General features: G+C 35.0%; 1 protein-coding gene across 1 annotated transcript in view; it reads right to left on the reverse strand.

The window, feature by feature from the left end:
- Positions 1-18663, reverse strand: part of LOC149797647 (histidine--tRNA ligase-like) — a 73148-nt gene extending 54485 nt beyond the window's left edge. The window contains exon 1 of the mRNA XM_089962553.1: positions 18332-18663. Within this exon, the coding sequence (XP_089818679.1) occupies positions 18332-18427 (96 nt within the window). The 5' untranslated portion in view covers positions 18428-18663. The remainder of the gene's footprint in view (positions 1-18331) is intronic.
- Positions 18664-21206: the final 2543 nt, after the last annotated feature.

Consider the following 21206-nt stretch of genomic DNA (forward strand, 5'->3'; position numbering starts at 1 on the left):
TGGTATTTTAGAATTGTTGGTTGCTGGTTCAGTGCAATTGAAGCATGAAAGTAAATGCTTAGTTTTGTACTCTTTTTAAAATAAATAATTTACAAATATCAATTCAGCTATCATTCAGAATACCAGTTATTATGTTGAACAAATGAGTACAGCTTAAGTAAATCTCTCGTTGCTAAGAGTAACGTCAATTTCAAGTCAACGCAAAGATACAGCTCATGAGCCTCAACAAAAAAATTGAGCATGAAATAAATCTCTTGTCTGCAATCAATTAGAGTCATCATGCATGGCCTAATATTTCCAGGTTGTATTCTTACTGGTAACTCTTATATCAGGTTTAATTGAGGAAACAGATGTCATTACATATGATAACAATGATGATGTTTCCCTTCAGTGGTACAATAATGCATTACACCATCTTGTACTTTTGTAGCCTTGTAACAAGAATGCTCATTTCTTGGATTATGATCATTTTGATAGTGATAATATCACATCTTTAAATACCACCAATTGAATGTACTGTTTGTAAAATTAGTGATTCATGGGAAGTGAGTGATTCTTTTGCCACTGGAAGTGATGAGGATGGTAAGAGCTGAGGGGTTCTAGAGAACCCAGCATGCATTAGATTGTACCTTCAGGCTTTGAGTGACACAATGGATATTCTTTATGAGCATTTGCATTCAACTAAAACATATATCCACAAAAAATCTCAGATTAAAATAAAACAGATGACTGTTGACAATCTTATTCAGGCTGGTAGATGTACATGTAAGTTCCCACTGTCAATGGATAGTGACAATTTACTGTATGTGCCAGTGATCAGCATTTGGTAGATTTACTTGCCAATAATATTGAACCTGTGAAAAATGAATATTAACTGGACAGATCTGACATATCACAGATGTCACTCTGAGATGTGCATAACTGAAATAAGGTGAAATTGTTTTGAAATTTTCTTTGATGATAGCTAGAGGAAGAGTGAATCAATTTAGACCTGGTTGGATTTACTTTTGATCAAATATCCTCATGTTTATTGCCAACCAGACTATATCCAATTGACAAAATTATAGCAGCTAGTAAAGTCAATTATCAAAGGTAAGTAGATAAACATTATCAATTTGACTGGCAATTAATTTACTTTATAACTGATGAAACATAACAAAATTTGGCATAAGTTTTTACATTACTGGATTATCTTTTGATCAAATAATTGTATTATGTTAGCAATGTTTTCACCATGCATCAAATTATAATCAATTTGATAAAACTGTAGAAATTGTAGTGGCTCACAAAGCCAGTTGACAAAGGTAAGTGGATAGGCCTGAAAGTGAATTGTATTGGCTATTACTGATAATTTGCTTTAATTGGCAAAATGCTTAACAAATTTAATTACTGTATAGTAAGAATTGTTTTGACCATATATTAAACGCAGTCATTTATTTCATGTTAGGGAATTATGTGAGATTAAAGAACAAAACATAATTATGTTACACTATATGTATTTGATCATTCTGACCATTAGAGTTGTTGTTGTAGGGTTTAATGCCATTTTTCAGCACATGATAGGTTATACATGGCGGCCAGTATTAATGGTGGAGGAAGAATCCGGGAAAAACCCGGAAAGAACCACCGACCCACAAGAAGCTACTGGCAAGCTTTCTCACATACCCACATTGGCTGAATCCGAAACTCGAACCGTGCAGAATGAGGTGAGATGGCAGTGATCCGTAGCAGAGAGCGCTTTAGACCACTCGGGGCCCCTGACCATTAGAGTCCAAACAAACTGGAAGTAACAGTTCTGAGGAGACAACAAACTGAGATTTCAGTTTAGACTAGAGATTTTTATTTTGACTCTTGAAATTATGGGTCAAGGGTCGAATGACACTTCAGTTTTTAAATCTGTTGAGAATCCTGTTTACTGTATTCAATTTATAGCAAATAGATGATTTGACAATACTGTCCAATTATTCTGAGAAAGATTTTGGTAATTTTCGTGATTTATATATATGTATTATCATTGTTGCACACTGAGTGCAGGCTTGCTGGTTTCCCACAATTATTTGTTCAATGTTCCACAAATCTGGACTCTATGCCCTCCTGGGAATGCTTTTCATCAGAAAAAAATATCAATATATATGCCTGCTACTGTTCATAAGTGGATATCCATTCATTTATCTGCTTCAACTAGCAATATCCAAAGTCACAAAAGGTGATAAAACTAAGATCATAATGAATATTTATTTTAAAACTGTACAATGTATCTGGCAAAGAAAGCATTCCAAGTTTTGACAGTTGCCAGAGTTGCAATGTAACATGTTTGATGGCCATCAGTACAATGTATTTTCAAGATTCAAATTCACTCCAATGGTAAGGAAGAGTTAATTTATTTTGAGGTTAAAAAAAAATGACTAGATTTATGCAAATACACAGTCATACAATTAATAGCTTGTTAGTTTGGAAAGAAAATAGTTCAGAAAATATGGGTATCTATTATAATAAATGCTGGTAGATAATGAGTGTACATTAAATATAGATGAAAGAGCAAGATCCAGAAGCATGTCATGCAATAAGCAAGAAAATTACTTGGTAATGCCTTTAAACAATTCTGTGTAATTGATTTTCTTGACGCAAAAAGTGTCACATAGGCTAGCTTTCGTTTTTTCTTTGAATGGTAACCAAGTAATACATGCATCTTGTCATAGGTCACTAGCATCAAGATGCCCATATATTGTGATATGCACAGGTACTTTACCCTTGGTTCTTACACATGCATGTTTTAGTATTTATAGGAGGCTTTTGTTATGTACAGGCACATTGATTGCCTAGATTTTGTTGTTGCTGTTGTAGGGTTTTAACACCATTTTTCAGCACACGATAGACTATACATGGCAGCCAGTATTAATGGTGGAGGGAGAACCCGGGAAAATCCCCGAAAGAACCACCTACCCACGAGAAGCTACTGGCAAGCTTTCTCGTATACCCACATTGGCCGAATCGGAGACTCGAACCCACACAGACAGAGGTGAGATTGCAGCTATCCGTAATGGAGAGCGCTTTAGACCACTCGGCCATTCGGGGCCCCTGCCTAGATTTTCTGTGTGTGTGATTTGGATTTTTAACGTAGCTTTAACAATTTTCCAGTCATATCACTATGACATCTGCAGTGTGGCATTTTTATAGTGATGTCTAGCACTGGGGCATCATGCTGCAGACATGTAGCATGACGTCCCACCCAGACACATTATCCTGACACCAGGCCTACCATTCCTAACACTAATCTCTTATTGCTGAGTGCCAAGCGAGGCAGCTGTTAGTACCATTTTTATAAGTCTGAGGCATGACTCGGCCGAGGATCAAACCAACAACCTCCCTCATCCAAGGCGGATGCTCTAACCACTAGGCAACCGGAACGGTCTACCCTAGATTTTTGCTATGTACATGCACAATGATTGCCTGGATTTTGTCAGGGAATGTCTACAGTACATAACTTATTTCAGCCATAGGGGTAAACAGTAGACCTTTTAAGTCGAATTTGTAAATGTATCTTTATTTTAAATGCATCATATGGATATACCATTTTTATCTTGCATTCTTAAGGTTTACAATTCTGGAAAATTATACAGTTGTTATGTGTTTGGGTATGGAAAATTGCAGGTCTGATGCTATTTACCATGGAGGGCTTTATATTGATGTGGAAAATTGATGGTAGCATGTATTTTATGGGCAGGGGGAGTTGCAATGTTTAATATATTTCTCTATGTTGGTTATGATTTAGATGTGTATATTTTACTATTAATAAAGTTTATTCAATGTAGTATAACGGTCAGTTTCGTCTATTTATACCTGGAAGGGATGTAAGGGCAGGAATATCTGGCAGCATACAGCTGATAGGGCTGGCAATATGGCATTTTTATGTCATACATGAATCGTACTGATTTATTCTAATTACATATTCAATGCAGTAGTTTCGTTTCATTTGAAAAGTGATTGGGTTTTTCTTTTACATGTTTATTAATCTTGTCATGTCTATTGAATTGTCAGTATTTGAAGTAAATCATTAATACAGTCTATATTCTTATTGTTGCCATTAAATTTTATTTTCATTTCATAAACTCTTTTTCATTTGCACACATATACTGATGCATGAAAATTTTTGCCATACCCAATAATCATCGATGTATGAGGTGGGGAATCAACACAAAACAATACTTATCCCATACATGTTACTTTAATATTCATCAGTCATGAATGATTACTAAGTGTTTACTTTTTTATTCTTTAAACTGAGACCTCAGCTGGGTCAGGTGTTGCATTCACAGGCACTTATTTATTTTTGCCATTAACAAGAAAAACCTACTGACAACTGTCAACACCTGCTCGGCTTCAAAAAATTAACACAAGGTGACTGGGAAAGTAATATCCCCCCCACACACCTCTCTGATTCTATGCTATTTATCTCATGCCAGCTGCATGTTCTGGATAAAGGAGACATTTCTGATGTTTTACCCATGTATAGTGCTTGACTCATCATTTAATACCACTTTTATGTGAAATTACTCTGTCCATTTCTATCTATCTGGGTCTAATTTGATGTCACAGAGAAATAACTGCACTGAATTCCGATTGGTTGTTATTGTTTGTTTGAGTCCAGGGTAAGCAATATAACCAACCAGAACTTAATGTAGCTTTCCTGCTTGACACAGGAAATACTGGCAAAGCAACTGAGGAACTTCATGCTAAATTGGTTATTAAATGATCACTCGAATATTTAAATCATACATGGGGAACCACTTTGGAATGTCTCTTTTTATGTCAATATATTTAAGCAATGACAGAACGTGTCAATGGAAGTAACAGAAATTGAGAATTAGCAGAGAATTGGTGAGGGGGATGAATTCCAAACTGGACAAGTTTCACACCTTGCATACATCTTTTATTTTCTTTATATAGATAGGGAGTGGGTGCTGTTAATAGTTTTATATTTCACTAGTGGAAACTGTCATGTTTACCCCGACCCAGAGCAGCCCAGTTTGAAACATGTATAATCAAGGTAATTCTGACGGGTCATTGTTTGATGTCGAACATTGCCGAAGGCTATCACTAATCCGTTATGTAAGACTGTTGTGGTTAGAATCGAAAAACCGGACATCGGAGTTGCGAGGCGCCCGATAGCCAGTTATCACATAGGTGTTGAAATGTTTCCAAGATCAAAAGAAATTGCATGAAGAAGTGGGAGTGTCCTAACTTCTTTCCCCTGCAAACAGACAGACAGGTTGAACTGGCCGCTAAGACGATTGGACAGGGGCACAGCGCCACCCAATCAGAATCGAGATGGGGGAGACCTTGATTTGGGTAGAATGAGATCCCTGCGTTTTCTGGCAAAAGTTAGTTCGCCGAGAGAAATTACCCAGAGAAGAGGTTAGCGTAACTCCGAATAGCCATTCGTTATTGGCGGGAAAATCTTAGAGCGGGAAATTCTAAGTACAGAAAGCTTCAAAAGGTCAGTAGATATTTGTTCGGTCTTTGTGGAATGCGACTGCATTTTAATTGTAGGTCGTATGTATACTTTATTATTACTAGAATCGTAGTACAAAGAATTACTTTGTTTTGTTAAAATGTTTGCATATTTTGAAGAAATGAGTTGATATTTGTAAAGAATTATATAGCTTGCTAGCCATCGTAAGAGTCAATATTGTAATTTACTATGTGGGTATTTTATAGTAGACTAACACATATGTTCATATGATTATAGATTTTGCCATTGTTGAATATTTGTAATGTACAGACATGCGTCTGATTTTGTCAGATTGTAGTACGATGAGATTAAATATATATGTGTATATACTGACGTGACGCAATGTATTGATGTCTGTATAACAATTCGCTGATACTGTGTTATTACGCCATCGTTTACCCAGCAAGAAGTGTGTGGGAATTTCGATGTGTATGCATGCGTGGCCGAAACAGTGACAGCTATCTGATGGTTAATTGTCATTATAGTGTGAGGTGAGGTTCGATAAAACATTTGTTAACGCCTTGTGGTTTTTCACAGGAAGCTTTGAGGGACAGACCAGTTAAAGTTTGGTCCCGTTGTCTCAGATAGAGTGACGGAGGAAAGGAGGGAAGGAGAAGAAAGGAGGAGTTGAAGTTTGGGAGCAGAATTGGAGGAGGAGATAATAGAGAGGGAAAGGAGAAGAAAGGAGAAGTTGAAGTCTGGAGCGAAGCTGGAGGAGATAGTAGAGAGGAAACAGAGACAAAGAAGGAGTTAGAGGAACGGAAAGAAGGAAGAATCAGCGGGAAGAAATAGATGAGTAGATGCAAGGACGGGGGAAAATCGAACTCACACTGTAAATCACGGGATGAATTAGGCTGTCACTTGGTCGATGGAAAAGACGAGTGATTGGAAGTTATCGTTTTTAAATTATACATTTATTAAATTGTTATTGATTGAATTTCATCTTCGTGTTCTCTATAATTTAACCGTTGGCATTACTGACTGGGGGCTCAGAGCTGTAAATCTACATCATCACTAATTTAACTTTCTAACCTAACGAGCCAGGGTGGAACTTTCATCATAATTTAATTAAATTATATTGGAAGTACCCCACCCCAATACGGCAGAACGTCACAGAAACAAATGCATGTGGCTGCAGTAGTTTTGCATCTGCAGAAGTACACACATGATTTGGAACCAGCTACCACTAACAGACATTCTAAAGATGGAAAGACCATAAAGCTGATAGGTTTATCCATAATATGGCATAAACTAATCTGGGTATCATGAATCAGATCAATATCTGGTACAGGTGTATTATTTCATTCTTTTTGAATATACTTTACACTTGTGTCATCAAGCTGAACTAGAGCTTCTTGAGTAAACATAGGGGAACCAATGATTATTTACGCATGGCTTATTAATCTTGTCTTACTTGATTATTATCTCTGAAAAAAGTGTTGTTTTATTGAGGATTAATGGTTATAAATGGTTTTGACCAGGCTACATCAAAAGCAAATTGGTGGTAGTCTTCTGGGCATGCAATATAAATTTTAGTAGCCTGAGCTTAGTGTTAGTAGCCTGTGGGCTCCAGAACGGTGATTTGTTGGACCCTGGTACAGGTCTATTGAGAACCCTTTATTGCCATGGAAATAATATATTGTTTCAGCAATGCATGATCAGATAAAATGGATGGATTTATTTTACACCGTGGGGTCAAGTGAATGGGCACTACTAGCATTCATGCACTTTATTCAGTACTGTCGGTAAACATAGTAAGCTGTAATAAGCAAATTAATTCTGACCAGCTGTCAGGGCTCTCTGAGGGACCCAAACTATTTCAGATATGTGTGAAATTCTCAGATGATTCAATGTTTTTTCTGTAATGTTTTGGTCATTTGTGGCCAATTGGGATAGCAAGAGCCAGACTTGGGTAAAGAATCATGAAGTCAGTGTCCCTAATAAACAGTCAATCTTTATTTGACTTGAAAACAATCCTCAGTTCAGTCACCTGTGTATCTACGTGCCTGTATTTCTTTGGCAAATAAACAAAACCCTTTATTGTGTTAATGTTTAATTGGTGATGACACATTGTTGCCCATAGGATCTTAGGGGCACAAGTGAAAATAATAGTACATGTATATAATACACTAATAGTGCTGTAAAAATGCTATAACAATAATTTTGCTACCTCAACTTTGTGGTCTGTACTGAAATCATATTTTCCTTAAACACCTGTTTTTGCCATGAAATTTGTATCATGTTGCTCAAGTAACTGACGACAACATTACGAGCTTAACCTGAAATGAGTTGCACTGTAGTGGAATTGAAACCAAACAAAATTTTGGATCAAGTGAAAACACATGGGTAAAACACAAGACTGCAAATGATGACAATGGGTTCATCATGCACATAACTTGCCAAGCCAATCCAGAATGTGCAGACAAGAGATCAGCCCTTTTCAAAGCCACATCTTCCAGGTAAACCAACTAAGGAAGCATCTGGCATCAGCAGTACACATAAAATGCAGTGAGAAGAAAGCAACTGAAAACATGTATATTGTTGTTGTTTTGGGATTTAATGCCATTTCTCAGTGCAAGATAAGCTATAAATGGTGGCCAGTATAACTAGTGGAGAAGGATCCCAGGGAAAGTCCCAGTAAGAAACACCAACACATGGGAATCTACTGACAGCTTTCTTAAATATCCACATTGGCCGAGCCAGAGATCTGAACTCTCAAAAACAGAGGTGAGATGGCAGTGATCGGTTAAGGTGAGTGCTTTAGACCACTCAGCCACCCAGTGACCTGAAAACATGTCTGTAAAAGAATGAGTCAATGGCATCTAACAGTATTTTTGTGAAGGCATCAAGGAAGAGCATGACAACATGAAATCTTCAAACTCATGTTTAACAGTGTTCACCCTGGCAATGAAAGGAAACCCTGTGTCAGATTACAAGACACATTGGGACATCACTGGGTGTGTGTGTGTGTGTTTGATTTGGATTTTTAACGTAGCTATTTACAATTTTTCAGTCATATTGCTATGATGTCTGCAGTGTGGCAGTTTATAGTGATGTCTAGCACTGGGGCATCACGCTGCAGACACGCAGCATGATGTCCCACCCAGTCACATTATCCTGACACCAGGGCGCCCAGTCCTAAAACTAACCTCTTAATGCTGAGTGCCAAGCGAAGCAGCTGTTAGTACCATTTTTGTAAGTCTTTGGTATGACTCAACCGGGGATCGAACCCACGATCTCCCGCATCCAAGACGGATGCTTTAACCACTAGGCCAGTGGTAAGAGACATCACGGGAAGAACTACATTGATGTTGGAAGCAACTACCTGACTGAGAAAAGTACCATAGTTGTTTTGATTAGCACTGCTGAGCAATTAAGGGTACTGAGAATGCATGATTCAACAAAGTTCTACAGACACCATCATCACCAAACAGTATCTGGTTCTAAATTAATATGTGAACAGTAAGGTTCAACCTGTGACACAAATTGCATCCAATCATGCTGATGCAAGTGCCAACACTATAAGGATTTAAGATGGGATTAAAACTGGACTTCAGAGACAATTTGGACATGTTAACAATAGAGAAAGGACTAAATGTAGCATGGCTGTCACAATGGGGTGTAAAGCTGGAGTGAGTACTGTGATGGAAGGAGAAGGTTACTCTCATTGGATATCTGTAAATTACGTGGAACACAAGATGCAGCTTGGTATATTAAATGCTTTAAAATGTGTTGACTACCTGCATCAGTCTGTGAATTAAATGAAGACTATATAAAGGTTCTACACAAAGTATCATTGATGAATACATCAATAAGCAGACATTACCCAGATTATGGAGTCAGACAAGTGGATGTGAAGACAGATCAAGGAAAGGCACTAAAAGCTGTAAGTGATCATGAGCTGGAACTGATGAAGGAAAATTCTGAAGAAAACACCAGGAGGTCTTATGACAACTTCAAGCCTGAGACTTCACAGTATGACAACCAACATTTAGTTCCAATTAAGTTGAAAGGACTGTTATCTCCCAAGTGCATCAAAGACTCTGAGCTGAAGAAGCTAACAGAAACCAGAATACTGTACAGCTAAGATCTTCTCTGCAACTTCACAGTTTCAACTTTAGGTACTGGCCAGCAGAAGATAAAGCACTTAAGTTTGGATGCAAAGAGATCAAGGAACTGACAGAGGAAGAGAAGGACAAAATTCTTGGAGAATGAATCATCCAGAAGAAGCATATAAAAGAACATAAAGACACTGAATCTCTTCTTGTACAGTCACTTAATAATGTGAGGGACTCTGGAGGTTAAGAACATACTGTCGCTCAGCAACATCGTGCTTACCGTATCACCATCCACTGAATATTTTGAAAGTCTGTTTTCTGGTAATTAAAATTATAGGTTATAGCTTTTAAGAAAAAGACAAATCAAGACTGGCTTAAACATATGTTAATAAATCAATTCATATATTTTATTAAAAGTTCATTCTTTAAAACAAAATTAAAAGAAATCCTATTATTAAAAAAAATTCACATTTTTGTTTTATACAACATAATTCTGCAATAATAATTTAGCAAGTGTCTTGCTCCTTTCCATCAAGAAGTACATTGAGTTCACACATGACTAGGAGACACCGGAGGCATTGTCGCAAGTTCATTCTGATGGTCCAAGCACTGCCACCTTTGACCCAGTCCCAGCCATAAACAACTGAAGAGCAGGCCTGGTGCCAGACATTTTCATAGTCATAAGATTCCAACAAAAACCAAGGGTAAGTGTTTATGAGTTTTACACATGAAATGTTTTATTTCATTTGACAAAATGGCAAAATATTAATGTCATTCATTAATTACTAACGTTGACCACTGAATGTCTTATAAAACAGGTACATTAGAAATAACTAAAATAATTCTAATTGTTTTATCCTTTCAGTTTTAGACCAGTCATTTGAAGACTCAACAGACCAGAACAAGGGATATTGATTACTAAAAAGAACATAATTGATAACAAACAAAGTGAACCTGACTGATGATAATAAAAGTGAAATGTCATATTTACATAGAATAAAAAGAAAAAAGACAAGAAAACTATTAGCACACACACACACACACACACCCCTTTAAATTTTAAGCTGGCCAGCACTGGTCAAAATTCTAGTCAGGGCTACCAGTTAATAAATTTGGTTGCCCAGTGGGCTATTACAAGATTTCTAAATTTGTTCAACCCTGTGTACTCTCAGGTTTTGACACTTGGAACTTAAATGTAACCCATTTTAGATGCACAGACATTGCAATCTTGTGTTTTATGACACAGATTTGGACTTATTTAACCTTGGTGCGCCTCCCGCATAGTTTGCTGAGTGTGCACTGCCATTAACAAATTGACTTTATGTACCAGTGATCAACAATTTACTAGACTACTGTTTACCCCATTGGTTCCAAACCCCAGATCGCAACCCAAATAAGGGTCGCTAGGACATTCTTGAGGGTCACCAGAATTAATTGTTTTAGTCGGGTAAAACTTATCAAAATTTGTAAATGGGATCATGAGGCTCAGAAAAATATAATTTTTAGGATTACTGCCAAAAATGGTTGGGAGCCACTGGTCCTCACCTTTATCAGCCATTAATATTGCACCTTTGTAAAACCAATACCAACTGGGCAGAGCTAACGTGTCACTGATGCAATGCTTAGGTGTGCTCAACCAAATCAAGGGTTAGGTTATTTTGAAATCATTTCTGATGAAGGAAGACAGACTTACTTTTGATCATATTTGTATGAATGTCCATCATGTTGTAATCAATAAGACCCAACTCTGGAAAATATGGTGTCTTGCAAAGTCAGTTGTCAGAAGTGGATAAGTAATTGTTTTATTGGTGATTAATTTGATTCAGCCTGTCAAATGTTAAAAATATAAGCCATTTTAATGCAGGGGGAAAGCTTGACTTAAATTTTAGGGAGAAGTGACTTCTCTTTTTTGACTGAACAGGGAAAAGTGGAAGCAAAGCAAAAAATGCAATGTATGTGTGTGTGTTTCTCTTATTTGAATTGTGCCCCCTATTTCTCAGTACACATATCTGGTTATAAGCAATAATTTATTTGTTTCAAGCAGATAATTTTTGGAGTTGTATGTATATTATGAACCTATTTGGTATGTGTATAAAAATCATTATATTCATATGCAGTGTATTTTGACCTTATGACATTAAAAGAGTACAGAAGAAGCTATACATTGTAATGAATTTTAACTGAGTGGAATAACTAGATAACAGTACTGCAATGTTGTTGTTGTGGGGTTTAACGCCATTTTTCAGCACAAGATAGGCTATACATGGCGGCCAGTATTAATGGTGGACGAAGAACCCACAAAAACCCTGGAAAGAACCACCGACCCACAAGAAGCTACTGGCAAGCTTTTTCACATGCCAATATTGGCCAAATCCAAGACTTGAACCAATGCAGACAGAGGTGAGATGGCAATGATCCGTAACGGTGAGCGCTTTAGACCACTCGGGGCCCCAGTATTGTAATTGCAAGTTATTAAAAATGCTTAACCAACTACCCTGAATCAATTTTTATTTTCTGAAAGTTCTTTATAAAATCGCAGATGAAATGATTTCTAAATTTGTTTGAAACATCTCCTGTACTATCATGCACATGAGAGCAAATACACCTGTCATCAGATCATGCTGTTTGTCCTAATTTATTTGTTGCCAATAAAACATAACATATTTCTTTGTTGCTGATAAAACATTAACATAACTATTCATAGACAACACAATGAAGCATTAAAGTCAATGTATGAATCCACTAAACTCTGCTTTCCAAATGAATCTACACTGCCAACATGTGAGCACATCTATTTTTAGAAAGAAAGGTTTTCATAATATAACCACTCACTTTCTAGCTAAATTATACCAGTCTACTGATAGGATGGTAAATTTAAGGTTTTATTATTTGTTTACATACTTGTAGTAACATTAAGCATTGCTTCAATGCTTTTTTTCTCATTTTGATAAAAATGAAGAAAGTCAAAAAACAACTTTAACCATTCAGTGCTTCTTGAATTCCACAACATAGCACTGTCCTATACATTTCTGACCTACATAACTGCAATTTTATGCTAAATCTTCAATAACAATACATAATATTTCTATGAACTGTATATTTTCCATAATATATCTGCCCAATGATTTACAAAGACAGACAGTCTAATAAAGTGGTTCTTCCTAGACACAGCAATGTCTGCCATTATTTCCCCATGACAGGTTTACTTATGGTTAAGTTTTGAAACACAAGTGGGTATGTTGTTATCATCAACAAGGATAGATTACAGAAATCAGGCAATGATAGTTGCTAACTTACTTTGGAAAGGGCTAATGGTCAATCAGCTATCAATCAAAACACATTGTCTGTGAATGTGCAAGAGTTTGTTTGTCAGCACAACTGATTGTCAACACCAGCTTTTTGATGGCTTGATGCATGCCTACATTTTGCTTTGAGCTACAACACGGGAACTATCTGGCTAAGACGAGGGAGCATCTCAAAATGTAGTCACTAAATTTACCTAAATAAAAATCACATGGCAAAGTTGTTTTAACTTTCCTAACTGAAAGCGAATTTTAGAATTTTTTTTAGGTGACTTAGTTGAACACTTTCTCAGTCTCAGAAATGACCTGCCAGTGGATGATCATTCCTACCCTCGAATTTCAAGGAAATAAAGTTGATAACAATTCTGAGGAGAATAAATCTCCTAAAACTGTAAGAAAATTTAAGGTAGAATTGAGAAGTAAATCTCCATGGAAACAAAATTGTGAAAGATGGAAATACACCAATAATGGATGACCAGTGTAAAGACACTGGACAAACAAACCCATTTCCAACCTTCAAAAAGGTGTCCGACATTGTCATAAAAAAACCTGACCATCTGATTGTTGTTGAAGCTCATGGAGCTGTAGCTCATGTCATAAAAGAGCAAGCTGACAGACATTTTTGGAGTTAAACATAGGATATGTTAAAAAGCATAATAAAGTATAAAATAATGCTTTTTCTGTTTAATAGGCCCAATATACACTCAATCATACATAATTAGAAAGAGAAACACTGATTTAACAAATCAGTTACAGTCACATCTCTCTGTCTGTTTCTTATAAAATATTCTAACAGTGTATCCCATTATTCAGTCTGCTCCATAAGCAATAAACAATCACTGTCATCAACTTATAACTGTCAAAAAATGAATGACTCTCAAGATTTTCATTTTGACTCTTGAAATTATGAGGTCACGGGTCAAATATCTATATCTATTGAGAACTCTGCAAGACCTTCATGAGTTACATAATGAATCTACATAAGCTCTACTAGTTAAATATCCAAAACAACCATTCTGAATAAACAAAGTCATAAATCATTTGTCATTATTGATTGAACAGTAGTATGTCCATCATAACAGCACAGCATGGCAAAATAAAGGCATGTGTGATTCTGCTACAGTGTGAAATGAAAATAAGGAAGGAGGATTGGTACTAATTTTATTTATTACATTTTAATGCAGATCGTGTTTGCTAATGACACAGTTCCGAGTCAAAAGTTACCGATTCAAAGTACTAGTAACAGCTGGTACAGCTTGGAGTTTTATGAATTGGTGATATCAGACATCACACCACCAGAATACCAATACAGGTTTGAGGGCTTATTTATCCTAATAGCTTTTAGTTGAAATAAAGAAAACATCATTCTTTAATGGTAAAAGTGTTAGCGTGCAGGTTTGAAATCACACCCAGCGGCTCCACTGATAGATATAGGATCATTTTAGCTGATGAAGTTAGATGGGAATATGATCCTATGATGTAAGATGTTATCCATGATATTTATGAAAGACAATGTCTGATTGCCAGCACAAGAAGTGCTGTGTAGAATTTTGAGAGACTAGTCAACCTCTCCACTACAAGTAAAATTTTCTAGAATATCTCACATACTTGGCATCCCATATTGACACTGCTGTACAGCCTAGCATGTGACTGACACTGCTGTACAGCCAAGCATGTGATTGCTTTAGTATGACTAAACTTAGTCTGACATCATTTTCCTCAACTAATAAACCCAGGTACAATCAAATGGATGCATTTTAAACATGTATTGACATGCATTTCAATTAGGAAAAAAAATAAGTGTTTCTGGTCAGCCAACCATCCAAGTTTTCTGTTGCCTACTTTAGCACTTTTTCTCCAAGGGGATGTTTTTTAAAAATATTCCCAAGATTGTTTTGTGCATCTGAGAAGGTTTTGCCCAGTACTTGAAGTGCTTATTATATTATATATGGTAATCATGATTTTATATATATATATATATATATATATATATATATATATATATATATATATATATAATGTTAACACAAAATAACCTAGTACCTAACCTAACTACCCTAATTTTAACATTTTAAAACTAGTGCATTAAGAAGTCTCACTAAGATTTTAAAACTAGAAGTCCTGGACTCCCATTTTGGTAAAAATAGGAGTCCCACCATCAAAAGTTGCAGTCCCTTCTTTCCTACAGAATCAATGCAGACATGAGTGCATCTATTTTCTGATGGAGAGGTTTTCGTAATGTAATCACTCACTATAATATAGCTTCATTACAACAGTCCACTGAGTCTTTGACAGGATCTCAAAAGTTATGGTTTATTTATTTGTAAACGTACTTGTAGTAATTTTAGGCAAATAAATAGTATCTCATTTGCTGTTTTTCCTCGTATTTTCGCAAATACATGTCAAGTCAGAAAACAGCTTAGAGCTTAAAGCGCATCTCAGAAATTCCACAACATAGCATTGTCCCAGACGTTTCTGACCTTCATAATTTGCATTTTAAAGTGAAATCTGTAATAAAATAATACCTATGTTTTGGTTTCAATGATTTGTATATTTTTTCTGAATATATTTGCCCGATGATTTAAAAAAACAGACAATCTAATAAATTGGTACATTCCAGACTTAGCAAAGTCCGCCATTATTTTCCGTTATGCCTACTGGTTCACTTACAGTTTCAAACTAATTTTATGACAAAATAGTGTATAATAGGCAGTTAATAAATATCCAGATCACCGATTCTAATCTTAAAACACAAGTTTATATGTTTTATCATCAAAGGATATCATGCAGGAAATTGATAGTTGCTACCTTACTCGGAAAAGGGTTAATGGTCAATCAGCTTTCAAAACATAATGCTTGTGAATGGGCAAGAGTTTGTTTGTCAACATATTTGATATAAATGCCTACCTACTGATGCCTTGATGAATACATTTCACTACAACACTAGAACTAACCGGGCTATGGCGAGGGGCATTTTTAAAAAATATGGTATGGTCAGTCAATGTACCTCTTAAATAATCACAGGGCAAAGTTGTTTTCACTTTCCTACCCCATTTTAGATATTTTTAGAGTTATGTTGGGGTATGTATGCTAACTGCATATCTAGCAACTGGAATTCTCTGCCACAATGCTGTGATGCCATACCAAGTTATACCAACAAGCAATCAATAATAATAATAATAATAATAATGAGGACTTTGTATAGCGCCTAATCTTAATTGGAACACAATTTAAATTATCAGAAATTGCAAGTATATTATTCACTATGGTTTTTAATCTGCTGAGAGACAAAACAAAACTATAGCAATGATGAAATTAGACCTGGTATTTGACACATACATTGCTGGTCACATGACTATAAAAAATATTGTGACCTAAATGTCCAAGACATGTAAAAGTTACATGCTATCAACAATAAACCCCCTTCTAATGTTCCTGTACAACAAATTCAAAAATATTAAATGAAAGTCACACAATGTTTGGAAGAAAACAAAAAGGACACAATTCTCATTCTCAACATATTTCATTTCGAGAACTACCAGAAACATGTAGCTGTCAAAGCAACCTGTAGAAAGCCAAATTCATGAATTAATAACATAGAGTAAATGTTCATTGACTTTATTTTCTGATATGACCAGCAGTAATGATCTGTATGTAGACATGATTAATGCTGGAGCATCGGCTTTGTTATTTAGATGGATTATCAGGATGCTCACTACTAATTAATAACAAAAAATTCAACTGATTCATGGCATTAAACCCTTTAGAAAACACCTTTTTTTACTATTAATCCCAGTCAGAACAGAGTACCTGTGTATTCAGCGGCTATACTGAGCTCAGATTTAAATTCTTGATCAGAAACACCTAAATATGCCCAAAACCAGAAATACACAGAAATACACAATTATTTACATCTTTTGGGTGTATTTATTGGTGTACAACCCAATATTATGCTTTGTAATAGATTTAATAGTAATGAGCAAAACAAACTTTGGTTTAAGTGATTCTGATACAAATTATTTACTTTTTACCAATTTCTGGCACAATCCATATATATCAATGTCACTTGGTCATACTTGATATTACTTGATTGGACAAGTATGATAAAACAAATTGGTCATAACTTAAAATATAAGAAATTATGATTGTGATATACATATTTTTGGTGGAAATATACATTTGCTTTAATGTAAATAAAGATGTAATAGACATACAAAAGAAGGTACAAACTGCATGACCGAATGACTTATTACATGAATGGAGCTATTTAACAAAATTGTAAATAATTATTATAGGCCTACAAATCACTAAAATCAAGTTTTATTTTGCTTTTTCATCATTTTCAAACACATACAAATCATAATACATTATCTCTCCATGAGTATTATCACACAAAATATGTGTAATTCGGTTTTTTAGTTCATTTCACAGTTTCTAGTAACCTGATTTAAATTGTTGACACATGCAGAAAGGGAAAAGCATGTGTCATAAGGGTCCCATGCATTAGTTAGTTCCCGGTGAAGTAAGGTCATGAAGCATTGCCTTTGAACTGAGGTGATGCTGTTTTAGATGGATGCAAAAATGGCAGAAAACAAATTGGTCTAGCATTTGTTGGTACCACATTACTACCTAATTGACATATGGAGCACTAGTCCTACAATGTAAGACATAACACGTTATTTTTTGTTTTAGTACTATGTCTTACTACCCAAATAATGGGCTTGTATAGCATGTTGGTTGACATCTGAATGAGTAATCAAGGTTTCAGGAATATCCCACACACTTTTAGCAGCCCATAACAACACTCTTCCACAAACTGATATGTAATTAATATACTTACTGTGCTGCTTTTATCGTGGTGGAATCAAAATCTGACACTAGTAAATGGATGCATTTTCATGTTATGTTGACATACATTTGAATTTGTTGAAATGCGACGGTAGTCAAGGTATGCTGCAGTATGTTCATGTGAGGGACATGTTTCTTGAATGAAACGAAATGTTGCTCACAGTTCAAATAATATAGTTTTATTCATTTTGTTACTGAATAATCAACTTAACCTAATTTCAGCATTTCATCGCTTTCCAGCCAACTGAAATGTAGGCCAGCAAAACTTTAAAACAGGTCCATTTCTTTTGTGAGAATCTGAATTTATTAGACAAACGACATCAGAGCAAGTAAAGTCTGATTAAAACATGACAACTTTGTAGAAATGCGTCGTTATTTTAGTTGCCAGCTGTGAGATATTCCTGAAAATTTGACTTTCGTTACGATGTTAGTCGACATCAAAACACGCTACAAAGCGCCGTTAGTTAGGCGGTAGGACCCTGACGCCCAAAACGTAAATAATCTGCGTCGATGTCTTACATATAGGACTAGTGGAGCACATGATAAATCCGGCTTTCTCCTGGTTGATGCAACTATTTGCTGTGTAATATCACATATATCTACAGCCTTACCACATCCTTGGCTGCTTTTTCTGCCTTCAATTTACGAACAATCTCTCCTTGTTCCTTTATCAGCTTTATAATTTCTTCCCTATTGTTTTCTGCCATGATCTCAATCAGTTCAATAGCTCGCTAGTTACCGCAAGATGGTTACAACCATAAGCTCAAAGTGCTCTTTTTACAACCAGGCTTTTGAAAAGCAATACCATATAATGTTGCCTTATACTTTGTATTCTATATCATAATATAACATAAACGTCCATGTGACTACACAAATTGCCTCCAATATGTGTCAATTTTACTTGCTCGCCGGTTTCATCACCCAAGTGCTATGAGAGTTATGTACCTTTACGGAGTGGCCCAGTCTACCACGGCTGCAATGCACCTTGACGAGAACGTATATTGGCACTGCTCAGTTTACATCTTCCGGAAAGATGCTATGTATAGTCTCGGTTTTGTTACGAATACCATTAATTCCGTAAATAGGTTTCTTAATTTTATGTTTGTTCTTTTACTTATTAAACAAAAATTCTCCTTTTTTATTATCCTCCTCACAAATGACTTGCCATTGTAATACTTTATTCTATTTTAGGTAAACATATATGTATATATAATTATTCTTTTATATTTGCTAAAGTCATCTATTGTTTTTTCTTCTAAAATTTTTAATTAATGTAAAGTATGCTTTAACCACGTTCTTGACTAAAAACAGAATAATGCTATCATATGTATCCCTTATAAACTTTAATCAAAGCCAAATATACAATTTTAAGTCGGATAATGAATTTCATAGTTTTATTTTCTTTTCATTGTACATATGAACTTATTCGCTATTAGTTTTGTTCCAAACTCTTATCCATGAACTGTTAGGAACTGTTATCATTGTTTATTATTTTTATTTTATAAAAAAAAAATATTTGTTTGCGGGGGGGTGGGGGGCTTTTTTCCTTGCTTGCTTGTTTGTTCTGTTTGTTTGTTTGTTTTTTGTTTTGTTTTGTTTATCTTTTGTTGGGAGTTTTTTTGGTGTTATTGTTGTTTTGTTTTGTTTGGGTCTTTTTGTTTTGAATTTGTTTGTGCTTCTTTTTTTTAATTTTGTATTTATGGTAAATTTTTCATATTTAGCATTATTTATTACCAGTGTTATTGTTTAATTATGAATATAATCATGTAGGTATGGTGGTACTTCTACATCTACTTTTAAAATACAATATGTTTCATTGTCATATTTCTGCTTTATTAATGTATATTTCGTTGCTTTGAATTGTGTCGTAGTTACTGGTAAAAAGTTTTTAATAGCACAAATAGACAAATAGATACATGGATAAATTATTTTCTCCATCAGTCTGCAAACCATACCTTCAACACCAAAATAGTGCTAGTGTTGGACCTCTCTCTCTCTCTCTCTTGGACACACACACACACACACATTAAAAGGTTTGTTTCTCTTTCGTTAAATAGCTTATTGTCTAAACAACTGCATGCAGAGCTTATAGCTATCGATTAATGTAGCTGTAAATCAAAGAACAGCTAAATAACCTTTACTAGATGAAATATATTTATGTATTATCATTTTTGGTTTATGTGTACATCTTTGTCAGAATTACATTTCGTATATGACTTTATAATGAGATGGTTAAATGATCTTTGCAAACCAGCTCTGCTGTTTCTTGTAAATGCTCGTACAACTTTCAGTGCATTGTATTTTCCTTTTTAAACGATAGGTTCATAATTGTTGTTTACTGCCTTAATATAGATGCAAAAATCCCAAATGAATATGTTTGGATGTTGTCCATGAATGATCACTACCTTCTCTCCAAACTTTAGTTTCCTTGGTAGCATTTTCAAAAAGCAATGAATATTAAAAGAACATTTAATTTAGGATGGAAGTTTTAAGTTTTATAACAGAAACATCTTCAGGCATTATATGGATTAATTTACCTTGATCTATTTTGTCCATTTAATGGTAACTAATCATGACGATAATATAAACACTTTTTATTTTAGAAAAGCTACATTTTAGTTGTATGCATGTTTACCTGATATGCAAAAGTCAGGAATGATTATACTTATCTCCATAAACTAAAATCAACACGTCAATGCCAGAATCTCTTTCTTTTTCTTTGAAAGTTTTCCCCTGTCTTGTGTACTTTCTTTCATCATTTTGCTTCTTTCAATCATCTTGCATCTAATGAAGATTTTCTTATCGAGCAAATACTTTTTTTCTCGTGCATCGCCATCTTTTGTCTTTATTAGACATTTATGAAACCAATGTTCATACTTATCCCTGATATAGTTTGATGGTTATTAATTAATATCTGTCAGAAGAGATACTACTAATTCAATATAATATCACAGCATTTTTGTTAGTATGTCTAATTTAATTTTTAATATTAAGCATTAAAGACGTGCCATTTTCTCTTTATCCACTTTGCAGTTCTGGGAATCAGGAATTTATACTATTGTGAATTAAATCCCAAAGAGTCATACAAATTCTATCACAAGCCCAAAATGTTCCTGTCTGATTTCGCTATGATTCCAAATTAATGTATTAGTCCAAGAATATTCTTGAGCACTTTGTAATTCCAGTGAATAATAATTTGAACAAATACATCCACCCAAATTAAAACTGAAAACAACAATAAGACTGATTCTGATTCAGATGTTATGACAAGAATACATTTTCAAGTAAACAACATTATATAAAGCTAAGACACAATAATAGAGCCAGGATATGGGTCAGTCTCCTTTCTAAAACTTTCACAATTGTCAACAAGTTTAGGAATTTCCTATCTAATATCCTACTATCAGATAGAAGTCACATGTTTACTTCCATGAATAATGATCTGAATATTTAATCTATACTCATAAAGAAACATTAGCTATGTAT

The sequence above is a fragment of the Sinohyriopsis cumingii genome, chromosome 6 (genome assembly GCF_028554795.1).
Source record: "Sinohyriopsis cumingii isolate HCF-2022 chromosome 6, ASM2855479v2, whole genome shotgun sequence".
NCBI lineage: Eukaryota > Metazoa > Mollusca > Bivalvia > Unionida > Unionidae > Sinohyriopsis > Sinohyriopsis cumingii.